The sequence below is a fragment of the Echiichthys vipera genome (genome assembly GCF_963691815.1).
Source record: "Echiichthys vipera genome assembly, chromosome: 19".
In the NCBI taxonomy this organism is placed as follows: domain Eukaryota; kingdom Metazoa; phylum Chordata; class Actinopteri; order Perciformes; family Trachinidae; genus Echiichthys; species Echiichthys vipera.
In genome coordinates this window covers 18,686,043-18,700,416 of record NC_139844.1, presented here as the reverse complement: position 1 = coordinate 18,700,416, position 14,374 = coordinate 18,686,043, and the positions used below count along the sequence as shown (strand labels likewise).

Below are 14,374 nucleotides of genomic sequence, written 5' to 3'. Positions count from 1 at the left end.
CAAAGGTTACAATGTTCTTTATGTTTGAAGCTTTTAATTGTTTGAATTAGTTTTAATTTTTAGCCACTTTGGGGCAGATATGTTCATAAAATTACATGGCAAGGCAACAGCCTGGGTCCTTGTTAACTTCCTGTCAGCTGATGCCATTCACCAACACTGCAAGAGGAAATAAACTGGGACACATTTAGAATGCTTATGTTTACAACTTTGATAATGTTTATAGATGGTATAGTTGTGACACCACAACCGTACTGAAGTCCTGACGGCTCGTTTAAAGACACAGATTCTGAAAACGGGCTGAGTGTGTTTCTCTGTGGATTACGCATTTTGATTCTTTCTCAGTATTTATATATATAGCACTCGACCTGCTTTATATAACAAAAAAGAACAATCTCACAATCTCACATATGGGACCTTTAAACCATTTACCGTTATGGTTAAATCTCAAGTTTTTCTTCCTGACTACAACAATCTTCTCAGCGAAACAAGTAAACAAACACCATGTGATTCTTCTTCATGAGGCATGATCATGCAAGGGGATGGGAGGCACTACAGGGGTTTCAGTCATCGTAAACATCATTGGTAAAGTCAGCATGGGATCCTTTAATGACTTAATTAAACCGACTGATCTATTTAATAATTACTTGCATCGAATGAGGCAGTGCGGTGAATCATCCTGTCCTGTCTAAAAACTGGATTAAGAGGAGAATTTACAGGAGGCCAATTAGGAATCCGCCAAGCACTGTGAGAAAGCAGCAGACACGGTTCAATTCAAATGAAGACCATGTCAAAAGCAATCATTTACTCTCCCTCTGTACCAAAACAATGACACAAAATTGTTGCAAACTAACAAAGAATAGTTTGATGGTGGGATGAGAAAGAATTGGCTCGGTGAGATCACCAGCTTCTTGATTATCTCATCCTTTTGTTTGAGGCAGACAGTGTCTCAAGCCAGAGTGGCTATTTGAACCCAAGTGTAGTGTTCCAGTCTGTGCATGCAGAAAATAAGTAGAAGTTGCATAAGAGTAGTTCCTGTGGTGGCTCATCTGGTCACTTTATTGTACATATGGTTTTTGCATTATATATATATATATATATATATATATAGCACTTTTTTTTCTGAAATATTCGTCATCGCACCACTGTATATTCTCTTCATACTTTAATTCTATTATATTTCTATATTTTTGTAAATGTCCTGCTTGCTACTTGAGTGTAATATTAAAACAGCTGAAAATTGAATTTCCTTCGGGATCAATAAAGTTTTTATCCATCTTTCTATGCTCCTTTCCCACAACAAATGGGGCAACTCATTGCAGTTATGTACTTTTAATTTTTGTATGGAAAATCATATAAAAGTAGATCTGAACAGGAAATGGTTTAATGTTTTTTTTATTAGACTGGAATGTGCTCAACTGTCCTGCCAATTTCTCGTTCTTAAAACTCACAAAACTAATCCTCGACTTTGAAGGCAATGTCCAGCATAATTTCTTTGATGAAACTCCGACTGAAATTTCCCAGCAGCTTAAGTGCATCCAAGCAAATGATCAGTCATAATCAGATTCTCAGATCAACTCTTGTGTCAGTTTACCTGCAGGAAAGTCAAATTAAACAAGATTAGCCTCACTCCAAACTGCTCATAGTGCAGCAGACAGCTGTAAAAGGATGCTTTTGTAAAATGCATAACAATGCTTGTAATTTTACAAGAAAAACAGACAATCCGTGTGAAGTAGCTGTTATTTAATAACCATGATTTGCTCAACAACTGTAGTTACAGTTCGTAATTACCTTGTCTGCGTGTGACAGACAGTTTGCAGCAGTACTGCAGTGTAAAGGCACAATGACAAATGCATGTAATGTCACAAAACATAACAAGATGACCTTCAGGAGAAGAAAACAAAAACAAAACAAACATCAGCCATAACCGGCTTTGTCAAAATACAGTCCCCACTCGTTCGCTTGAATTGAATGAGAACTTTTGTTTTTACAGCATTTCCTTGGTCAGTTTAAATAAGGCAGAACTATATGAATGAGTAAACACTGATAAAGGATAGTGTAAAACAAAGTGGTAAAGGAATCTTATTGAAAAACAAAAATTTTATATATTTATAGCAAAAAATGTTACACACTTGCAGCGGCACACACAATGTGAAATAAATGAAGTAAGTTTCCGTGGTGGATGAAGTTGATTGACCTATGGTAATACAAAAGCACAAACAAGTACAGCCTCAGTCTTAACCTTCGAAAACATGTACACAGTCGTCTTGTGGATCCTCCAGAGTCTTTGAGGGGTATTCAAAACACACTCTCAAAGACTGGAGATGTTCGCTACATAGCTGACAGCCGTGGCAGATACTGCCAATAAATGAGTACAAAATCAAAGAGACTTCAAAAATATATATCAGGAGCTATGAATCCCTCTGAAATGCAAAAATAGCCAACTGACTGCAAGTCATCTACAGGGTCTGCGTAAGTGCATTTGTTGACTTCATGTTTTTGTGGTAATATGTTGAGGTTTTCCTTGAGTGCGCAGGGACTATGGAACGTCCTCTTGATAATTAGAGGAGAATACAATTAACCAAAATCTTAGGTCAGTGCTAAGGACCCCCTTCATTTGATCCGTTCAGCATTTGAGGAGTGGCTGAAGTTATGTGTCCTTTGCTATTGCAAAAAAAACAAAACATAACAAAAAAGCTCCCTTTGTTTCGCTGTGTCAGGGTGTCACTCCCTCCTGGTCCATACTGCATCCGAGAGCTTCAATGTCATTACTGATGTCTGTGATCATACGGTCCCATTCATCTCCCTCGGAGGCTTCCTGGCCCTCGTCTGAGGCGGCGCTTCCTCCCGCTGCTCCGTTGCCGTTGGTGGTGGAATCGGAGGCAGAGCTGGCTGTACGTCGGTAACGACCAAAACTGTCTGTAATGATACCCCGGCCATCCTTCACGCCGATGGTCTCGAGGAAATTCTCAAAGTGCTGGCTGTCCTTCTCTGGTATGAAGGGACGCAGACCTGCAGGGGGCACAGTATAATGCATATGGTCATGGACTTAAGCAAATATTTTAAGACAAGAGCGTTGTTTCTTAACTTATGGGGAAAATAGAGTGGTCGTACCAAGTAGAAGGAACTTCCTGCTGTCCCCGTAGAGTTGTCGCAGGTTAATGCAGAACTCGTGGATGGAGGCACCGTTACGGTATTCGTGGAGCAGGGTGGCAAACTGTTGGATCTCCTGAGATGATAATTTTGTCCGCAGCTAGAAAGGGAAGAAAAAGAAGTCAAAACAAGAATCAATACAGCTCGAAAAAGTATTCTCAGAAACAGAAAGGGCCAAAGAACGAGAGGTGGAAAATGATCATACTGTGGTCATGTAGTCCTGCAGCAGCTCTGCAGCAGTGGTGCTGAGCTCTCCTTCACTCACGGTCTTCATCTGAGGCGATGATGGGGTGGATGCTGATGGAGTGTTTCCTTCTGCCTCCATAGGGACCTGGAAAGGACTGAGAGAAGAGCGCATCCATTGTAAGTGACAACACAAAGTAAAACACTTTCAGAAATGTCCTTTCACTACTGTGCCTAATGTGGAAATCTTTAATTGCGACTTACAATGTGCTGGCCTCCGCTTCAAAGGCTTCCTTAACATCCACTTTGCTTGAAGAATCATCTGCAAAATACAAAAAAGGGAACATGTTAAGTTCTGAAACTTCGGTAGCTTGAGAAGAGGGTAAAACTCCAACTTAAACCAAATCCTAATTTACAGAACATATCCCCCCCGCACTTACCACTGTACAGAGAAAGGTGTCTGGTAGGCGTAGTTGCTCCATCAAAAATAGCTCTGTCCAAGAAGTCGATGGTAGATTCTGTGTAAACAATCTGAAAGACCTGGCTGAGCAAAAGACACAGCTCCTCTGCTGCTGCCTGAAAGACAACAACGTTAGCTATTAATGCACTTCTGCAGAAACTGTTTCATGACACTGTTTAGAAGAAAGTGTTTGACTTCTGTGTGAGACTGACAAGTAGGACTGCAACAAACAATTACTTTTATCATATCCGCTGATTGTTTTGTAAATTAATCGATAATAGTTTAAAATAAAGTGAAAAATGTCAACCCCAAATTTCTTAAAGTCCAAGGTTAATTTCATATCATGCTTGAGAGGCTGAAAACAGCATTTCCTGTCATTTTCGCATGAATAAGCTCTACTGACAAGTGCATCACAATGAGCTGAATTCTTATCACTTTGCTGTAATTTCTCATTTGTGGTCTTGTTCACACTGTGGTTAACCCTAGCCATTTGCCATTATACTACTACTGCTACTAAGCTGGCAACAAAAAGTCAACATCTGCCTCAAGTACAAAACAGTGCTTTACTACTTATGATCCTTTCTGTAGTTGATTCAGACTACAGTGACACTTAAAAAGGGGCTCTGTGGAGTTTTCTCGTACACAAAAAATAAGTCATGTTTACTTCAGTCTTACTAGCTTGCCGTCTTCTTCCCTTTTTGGCACATTGCAGGATATCTCAGCGTGTCACTGCTAGTGCTACCTATTTATGAGTTGAATAGTGACACCATTGCATCACCAGCGTGCTTGTGTGTCCATAATCAAAACGGGGACCCACTCGTGATAAAAAGCTGCAGTGCTACTAGAGGTCTTAAATCCCCCAGCGAACATTTAAGTCCTTGTTTTAAACGGTTTAAAGTGTGTAAAGTTACTGTGATTAATATCTTGTGTAACGTGGTTTCCCGCAAAAATTTTTTTTTTAAATAAAACACCCTGAAATGCGCCTGGAAGCACAATCTTCTCCCTCATTGAGAAATTCTGGATCTGGACTCAAACCCCGGCAAACAACGCTGCCATGGTTATGCTACAGAATGCCGCAGCTGTTGACAGGATTGGTTCCTTAGTAATGTGATGTAAGAGACCCTGGCTTTTCTGGATCCAGATCTCAGACACTGTGTTGACTGCTCATTTCACTCATGATAAGCGTCTTGTACCATATAATTAACACCATATAGACAAGTTAACAGGATTTAAAACTTGATGTTTCCCTCGAGGGGGGTCTTTAACAAACAGCACTGCAGGTGGCTTGGAGGTAAAACTTTCAGTCACATTTTAAAGAAGTTATGCAATTTGTTTTCCATCTTGGTTCAAAAGGCACTGCTCGCCAAATTTCAATTTAGCATTGCCATGGATACAAAACAATACCTTATTATCAACGGCCAGCACAAGCAGACAGCAGACTTCCACAAGCACAGCCCCACTCTCAGATAAGGAGCTCAGCGTCTGAGACTTGTTGAGATCAGGACATGAGCTGGGACAAGGAGAACCTCCTGACTCCTGGGCTAAACACAAAAATACACAGTCAAAATTGATCATTCAAATGTTCAACTATTGCCAACTTAACATCAACTCAACTCAGGATTGGGCCACATTATTAGAAACAAAATAATTTCACATTATTTCTCTCCCAGAAAGATGTCAGTTTCAGTAAGCACTAATTGGATGTGACATTATCAGAACCCTATTACAGCGTTTCTTGTTCATTCATTTGTAATGGGGCAGTGCAGAGGGACGGGACAACATTGGCTACAACTTTAAAGTGTGTTGCAACAGGACTGCAGGTGACTCTTGATTATCACTTTTACCTGTTTTGATCACCACAAGGTGCAAAGAGTCGTCCCTGATGTAGGAGACAGCAGCAATATCGTGGATGGGTACTCTCAGGATGATGTCCTCTCCATCGCGCCATACAAGTTTTATGTTGTACGCCGACAAGCTCACCACTGCATCCTGCTCCGATGTCAGCTGGCCTGCCAACTGATGGGACTTCTGAGAATCACAGGGGCATACAATGGGGGCTATTATCCCTGATATGGTAGAAATAATAAATACCATGTCTGACAACTTTCATATTAATAACAGCAGTATGAAAAGTATTCCTTCTTTGGAAGAACAGAAATTAACTATTTAAGGAATATTGAATAAATGAATGAATATTATCATGTCAGTTATGGGAAAAACTTTCCAACTTGTTTTGAAATAAAAGCAAGAGACTGGACAATCAGGATAGATCAGATACGTACCCTTGCATTGTCAATGAGCTGCAGCACCTCTGTGCGACTGGATGGGTTCAAGTATCCAGGAACTGATGTCAGCTGCCCCAAGTACTGGACAGGACAAAACATGCACAAAGAGAAAGAGAAAAGTCCATGTAAAGAAACATACCGTAACCTAATATGTCATATGAGGATAGGGATTTTATAGCTCTGCTAGTTACACTCACTTTGACTTCCTTCTCAATGTAGTCATTAAGCAGGATGTCAGGGTCGATGCGGTGGTCAGGTTGAGAGAGTGAGAAGGTGTGGAGCGCCCTGCGCTCAGTTGCCTTCTCCTGGGCCTTCTTGTCTCTCCCCTTCTCTCCTTTCAGGAAGACTCGCTTGAACGGAGACACGATACCAGGCTATTGAATAAAGACACAGAGAGTGGGGTTAAGAGAAATTAGAACATTTGTCAAGCTGCCTTTCCAAAGTGCAGTAAGAAATGAGACTCAATGTGTGTGTATGTGTAGCATTTTAGAGTCTCTATAAAACTTTGGCACTATTATCTGTTTCTACGCAAGAGTAAATAATTACAGGATTATTCATATCAACCACATACATATGATGCAGTTGCAATGGGCAGGCAAAACAGTAAAGCAATTGCAAATGCAGCTTCAAGTTTAATGTCTCTGTGTAAAAGACCCAGAAGAAACTCTATCAAATGGCTGTGGTTCTTCTATGTCTTGTTATTTGTGCTGACCCTGCTTCCCAACTGTCCTGGCTGCAGAGTAACAGATACAGCAGATGTACAGCCTTCTGTGTTACCCAATACATGTTGCTCAAATGTCAACAATAGCATGTGCACAAGGAAACAGCATTTTGCAATACTGGGAGGCTTTTGCAGTGGAAGTCAGTGTAAAACATAATAGAGAATCACATCTTAACAGCTAAATCATTTTTGTTTGTTTTTAATGTTAGTTTAGAACCTCTTCATTGATTTGCTTGCAAAGTATATTCTCTATGATCAACTGGTAAAATGTTAAGTGTAAAACCTTGATAAATGTTGTCAATGCTAAGCTAAGCCTATGCATAGTACAAAACATTTCAAAGCGTCTACATTCAAAGCATTTCAGAAAGCCTACCTCGTTCTCCATGAACCCATTAGCAAGAAGAGTCGCCTATTCAACGGCAAGCACAATGACTGGCCACGGATGTTGCTATGCTAACACTGGCTAATCTAGTCACCTGTTGCCTCCAGTCCCACACAGTGACAGCTGCTAACTGGTGACAGACATACAGGATCAAACAAAGTAAGGGGTGTGACGCCGTCACAGAGGAAGGTGTCTCTGTCTTTTTAACGAGGCACAAGAACAGGAAGAGGACTCACCACAATTTCCTGTGATGATGCATCACATGCAAGCTGTGAATATTGAAACACTTGAAAAACTGTGGCTTTTTAAGGTTGTTTTAAAACTGCTTCACAGGTGTTGAAGACAGACAATAGAGAGTATGTGGTGATATTCACTTACTGTAGATCTTTATATTTTATTGGGATAAGATGATTGCTGCCTTGCATCACTCAGGAGCATTCTATATGCTAACCACAGACGTCACAATCTGCAATACTGTTTACATTGCAGATTCAACATTTAGACCAAATTTAGGAGACCATCCTAGATCGATTGTTTTTCTTATGTCTTCTTTATCCATTTTGAAAGGAAAAGTTTCTTCCTGTCAGACAAGTTAGTTGTATGGTAGGGATGTCCCCTTACCTTTTCTTAGCTGACAGTTTAGGCTGTACTCCAGCCTTCCTCCGAGCTGCTGTTTTCTTCCCAAACTGTCAGCTAAGAAAAGGTATAATAGAGACCATCCTGCGATGGGATCACACCAGTCATGACACCGATTCAGGCCAGGGGCGTTAAGTGGTGGCAATGACTCCTTTGCTATTTTCTACCCACCTACTTCTGCTGCCCTTGCTCGGACCACACCCATCTGTTGTTTTCTTTGTAGCTCGAGGTCATAGTAAATTAGGGCTGCCCTTCAATGATCTCTCAAGTTTAAATAAAGGTTGAATGAATATATGATTTTTTTGAACATGGCCTTAATTTTAATCTCAACTATAAACCTGTAAACTTTTGTGACTGCATTTTCCACAGTTATTGGGCCAGGGGTATAAAGTGTTGATCCCCAGGCCCTTTCCATACTTCTTAACCCTTTACTTCCGGCACCCTTGCTTGGATCACACCCATCTTCTACCTCAACCTTCTTTTGATGAATCCTTACAGGGCTCAACACCAACTTTTAAAAGTGTTTACCAGGCTGGGTTGCCGAAAAACAGATGCAGTGTGCATGTGAATAAACACATGTTCTGATTATATGTTAAAAAGATAATGAGAAAGATGCCACTTATGGTGTTTGAAGGCCGAGAATTGGTTGCCAATTTCTCAAATGGCATCGGTTACTTTGGAGCCCTGCTGTAATGCCTGTAATGTTTTATGACTGTATCTTACAAGGTTGGGACACTATCGCAGTGAAAAAATCTGCCTATAGACATTTTGATCACAGACCTAAGACTTAATACAACAGCACAACCTACAACCAGTGTGTTATATAACACTATGCAGCTTGTGAAGGCAATTAAGAACAATTAAGGAAAGCTATTCATATGGACTCAACCCTTAATTAATACTATAGTACTCAGAGTGAGTGAATATCAAAAATACATCTGGGCCAAATGTTGTTTATTATCACCACCAAGTGGCACATACAAGAACTGAATACACTGGTGACACTAATACCTAAAAGTAATGAACATCAACCCTGACCAGTATGTGCTAAGTCATAATTGGTTTCATAAAGCTAACAACATTGATTTGCACCGAAATTAAAAAGGAAAAAATACATTTTCCCACCTTTCCAGAAAGTTACAATGCTGCTAGGCAAGTGCTAGTTCTGTGTGGGCTTGCTCATAGATACGGGCCTGGTTATAAGATATTTTGAGTGAGAGCTTTGAAGTTATGCCTCAAACTACAAGCAGAGTTTGGGTTAGTTAACTGACAAAAGCATTTCCTTACCAAAACAAACCCTCTTAACACCAGGATATCACTTCGTTTCCATTCAAATTTCTTTCCACATCAAGAGGAGGTGGAAAGTAAGTGACATTATTGCTCTTGACATGGCACACATGATGGAATGTCCAGCACAATCATAACACTGCTCAGATGGTTGTGAGAGCACGCCATATCCTGTCTAGATTTGGTGAGTCTGCCCTTCGGTTTCCTCCTTAGCCACCCTCGCCTGGTAGACCATGTAATCCACCCATTCAACAGTTGATGCTGTCTGATATCAGGCAAACGCAAACCACAAGAACAGAGGCTAAAATGCCCCTTGTGTCTTTTCTAAGACACTTTCATGTCTTTTCTAAGACACAAGGACAAAAGAAATGTCAGCTGTGTGTCTGAACATGTCTCCATATGAAACAGGATCATTAGGCAGTGTACTGTATGTGTAAGAGAGAGCAGGGTGGTTGGCACAACACAGGCATGCTGAGTCCCTTTTAGCATGACTGACACTGATAACCACTTCCTTTGACAGCTGATGTTGAGAACCGAGATCCCCAATGACCCACGCCTACACATACTGGAACAATGAGATATATTAGTCTTGAAAACCTGGTGGGGCTTTCATTAAGTTCTTGAGTATACGGTCACTGCATTACACTAGCATTACCCTATTAGTTAAAAATCCCAGAACAGATGAACCATTACCCTAATTACTATAAAAATGGCCAATTTTTTCCTTTTAAGTCAACTTACCACAAGGATCACACGCTATCAGAAAAGATCTTGAATAACTTAAGTTACAAAGCGGCCTCTGCCCAGAACCAATGCTCTTAAAAAAATGTTAATGTATCGACATATTGAAACACCCCGCCACACACATATTTAAACCTAATGGGAAATATTTTAAACTTCAAAAAGAAAATTTTAAAAAGCTGTTATCAGTAAGGAAATTAGGTTAAAATCTGTTTGTTTCTTTCTTTTTTATAATTTATTTTATGTCACTGTTTCTTGTTTTATATTATTGAAAGCATGCTACTATGTTTTCATTGTTCTGATAGAACAATGTATATGGTGCTTTTTAATGTTTGTTTATGTCTGCGTTGGACCCTTGGAAGAACAGTCTTTACTATGGTGATGACTAATTGGGATCCTTAAAAAACAATAAAACAAACAACGGAAAAAAGTGTTGAAATTCATGGAGCACTAAACATGACTTAAGTCTTGATCTATGTATAAATACGTACAGGAATAAATAAATGCATGCAGAAATTACAAAATAAATGGTTAAATAATGTGCTTAAATAATAAAATGCATGAATAAAGAAATTAATCCCATTTACTCGTGCAATTATTCATTTATTTCAGCATTTAATAGATATTTATTTATTTATTCCAGTTTGTTTATGCAGTTATTAATGTATGTATTGAGGCTTAAGTCATGTTTAGTCCTCCATAAAAGTTGATATCAAAATAACTATGAAGAATGAGCCCATGAAATACCTCAGAAACACCTATGAAGAATGAAAAACATCCTGATGCTCATGCTCAACTGAGAAAGTGACGTTTAATAACGTAATTAGTAACAACTCGGTCGATCCTGTAGGTTCGATCTGTTGCTAGGTTACCTTTATATTCGGTAAAATTCACGTACACATTTATCCCTTTTAAAGTAACGTCAGCCCCGGTTCAGTGAAGAGTCTGTCCGTGTCTTACCGTGCCTACTATACTTAAACTTAACCAGCAAACAGCTGAGCGAGCCATGTCTGACTAGCTGCTAAGTTAGCATGCTAGCTAGTTAACTTGCAGTAAAAAGTAATGTTAGCTATCATGCCTTTGCGCGACTTACCTTTTTCACTTTTTTCACGTCATCCTCCATGTCTATGTAAATGTCCTCTTCTTCATATTCCGTTCGGTGTGGAGATCCAGGTGAGACACAACATAACTAAGCTACCGAAGCTTTTTAACCAAGCACTCATCTGAAAGTATTTTACCCTGCTAGCTTAGCTTAGCCTAGCTTAGCAATGGTAAAGTAATGCCCCAAATTGAGCTGATAGCAAAACGCCATCCTGGTTTTGCCTTGTTCCACAACAATTAGGAAAAAAAGACCGAGTGAAATGGTCAGCTTCAGTGCCCCGAACACAGCTAAGGAAAAGGGTATGTCAGAGAAGACAAACTCCGATAAAACAGGCAAAACTTTTCAATCGTGCCGCCATTTTGGGCGTTGAACTGACGGTCCAGCATGCTTTGCTTTGCACAAACCAAAACAGTTGCTACTGTAGGCTTCGTGACAGTGATAACACCGGAGGGCAGCCTGACGGAGCGGCAGTCAAGTGTCACTCCACGGGCAGCTTTTCAGGCAGGCTAGTTAACTAAAGTAAAACAATATTCAATGACTTGGACTCAGGACTGAAGTCTCCAGACTTTAAAGTAGTTCATATAAATCTGTAAACAAAATGAAAACAACACCCAAAAGGCCCAAGCCTTCACTTGAAGCTGTTGGTAATACTATAGTACTCAGAGTGAGTGGATATAAAAAATACATCTGGGTCAAATGTTGTTTATTACCTAAATCTCACTTTTGTACATCACATAATAATGTACAGGTAAGTCATACCTCTTCAACTAGAGCATTGAATGCAGCTGTTATAATGTTACACATGTGCTTTCCTGCTAAAATAGGTCTACATTTCTTGCTCTGGCAAGAGTTTTACTAATAGTCTAAAAACACAGACATGAGACTGTGAAATAGTAGAGATGCACCGATCCAGTTTTTTTCTATCCAATCTGATACTGATACCTGGGCTGAGCGTATCGCCGATACTGATCCGATCCTACTGTTGAATGAATGAACCGTATACCTTGCCATGTGAGTGAAGGCATCAGGCTTGACATAAACATTTAGCCCTGTTAAAAAAAACAGGTAACAAATGAACACAGATATAAATGTACTTAGAATTACTTGAATTGAAGTGACTAGATTGCTGTAACTGTATTGCTGTGTATGATATTAATAAAAAGGAAATGATTGGACCAGAATGCTGGACCGGCCTCATTCAGCCGATATCCGATTCAGCCAATTAGTCAATATCGGAGCCGATATAGCCGATCCGGGTATCGTATCGGTGCATCTCTATTAAAGCCTACAGGTGTTAGCTTCTAACATTTGTGAGGGGAGTAAGGGACAATTTACGTCTGAGTATAAACTGTCACTACCTTGAAACACTGTTTACAGTTACTGTTCCCTGTTCTACTAGAGCAAGATTGTGGACAGACAGCAACAGAAGAGGCAGATGAGACGAGTGGAAGAAAAACAGAGGCATGCTTGGATACAACAAGAGGACCTGTAAGTGGAAACTAGACCACTCACAGCGTTTGCTGCACCGGTGCCTCAGTGCCAACAAAAGAAGGGTAAGCTGCTCCCAACACATATAGTAACTGTTAGTGGTATTTACTTTTTAATCATATAATATCTTTATTTTCCTAAACCTGCATAAAACAGGTTAAAGGTATTCTATCTTCTATTTGGGATGGTCAATAGTTGTCACTTTGGAGGCCTCTTGAGGTCATTTGTAATATCGTCTGGTCTGAATTTGTTATGTTAACGGTTTGTGTTCAAATATGAAAATACAGCTGCTAAGCTAAACGAAAAAACATGTTGGAAAGAAGGATGAAATTCAAATTCACTAACCTTGTGTTTTGGTTTGTGGGGGCTTATTTGGCTTTTATTTTTTTCTGTACAGCATAAAGATATATGTATGTAACCATTCTATATACTGTATATTTTAAAGTGCATCATATTGCACTGGCAAACTGTGATCTTGGAGACATCTACTGTTGCAGGAACTAACACAGAGGCTGTTTTGAGCATTTTGCCAGGTGATAATATGTCTGTCTGTCTGTTTGTGGACAGATTTCGTCACCGCAATAGTGTCACAACCATTCTAGATACATTCACGGAACCTAAAAGGTGTGAAGTTCAGATCAAAATGATGGCCAAGTTCAAAAATGGGTGTGATCCAAATGACCTCCTCACTTTATAGCCCTGACCCGTTAATCCTGCATGATTTTGGTTAAGTAGGTTAGCTTTACAGGTGTGTAGTTGAGTTCAAAATCAATCAAAATCAAAATTCCAACAAAGACGGTCTCAAGTTATTTTAACTTTTGATTCAATGTGAAACCCCTTCATAATAAGTGGTGGTTAATGATCCTAAAAGACTTTTGAACTAGTGCACCCATGTTCAAAGCCCCTGCACAGACAAACTACACAGGTGTTTTCACTTATTTTGCACAACGGCAGAGGTGTAATCAAAGTAAATGAAAACACCTGTATGTGGGCCTTTTAATTACCTAAATGAATTAATCACAAGTAAAATGTTTACTGCAAAGCATTGTATTAGGACACATGAAGGCTCACATCTTAGACCTGTTGAAATGTGAAACGTGCATGTGAATACAGTACTGATTTATTGCACTTTCAAATACTATATTTATTTTTCTCTTCTGGGATGAACAGTCTGATATATGAATCTACAGTAAGGCTTAACATTACATTTTCAGCATAATATTTCTCTTTTCATCTAAAAACCAAAACATACAAAAAGAACTGTAGCACCATATGTTATTAATAATATTCATATTGTTCCCAAAAATAGGACATCAGTTTTGCTTTTTTTAAAGAACGGGGATTCCATGAAACAATTTACTTACATTTTATATTTAACAACAACAAAGAAATCATTCCTTATATGCTCTCTGTCCCAACATACTGTAGGTTGTATGAGTACACTTTCATAAAGATGCTACAGATTGTAGCAAATTTGCTTACTGACATTGTGCCAACTTTTGGAATACCCCGAATAAATCATATAGTCTAGGGAGTATCCTGATAGGTTTGTGAAATACACCAACAAGCTAACACAATCTAAAAATTGATTGAATATAAACAAAGCAATATTTCCCAACACCGTCGATAACAATTTCAAAAGTCAGCAGCAATTAATATGACAACCATAGTCGCTTCATTGGAATATCAAATCCATTTTTAAACAAAATATTACAGCCAGTTCTACAATAACAACAAAAATAGATACACACAGATTAAGGACATATAGCTGACAGGAATTTACAACACAGCAATCACGTTCTATATATATTTTTTTTACCCAAATTCCAGTAGCAGAAGTACATTTGTGCTCCTGTGCGTTTGCCAAAAAGATGCATTTTTATCATCTTCCAGTTTCATTCTCTCAGAGAAAAGAAAGTTAAAATCCTAGTGCAGATTG

At 39.2% G+C, this 14,374-nt stretch overlaps 1 protein-coding gene across 2 annotated transcripts; it reads right to left on the bottom strand.

Moving 5' to 3' along the window:
• Positions 1–1,734: 1,734 nt before the first annotated feature.
• On the bottom strand, positions 1,735–11,295 carry ccm2 (CCM2 scaffold protein). Of its 2 annotated transcripts, none has more exons than XM_083933488.1 (10): positions 10,939–11,295; positions 6,276–6,452; positions 6,076–6,159; positions 5,638–5,821; positions 5,198–5,334; positions 3,774–3,909; positions 3,598–3,655; positions 3,356–3,491; positions 3,112–3,250; positions 1,735–3,009 (listed from the first exon to the last, which is right to left on the bottom strand). In XM_083933488.1, the coding sequence occupies exons 1-10, from the start codon at positions 10,966–10,968 to the stop codon at positions 2,714–2,716; spliced, it is 1,377 nt and encodes a 458-aa protein (XP_083789614.1). In that variant the 5' UTR covers positions 10,969–11,295; the 3' UTR covers positions 1,735–2,713. The 2 variants fall into 2 exon arrangements, with proteins under 2 accessions (XP_083789614.1, XP_083789615.1); XM_083933489.1 differs by lacking the exon at positions 10,939–11,295 and adding an exon at positions 7,173–7,312.
• Positions 11,296–14,374: the final 3,079 nt, after the last annotated feature.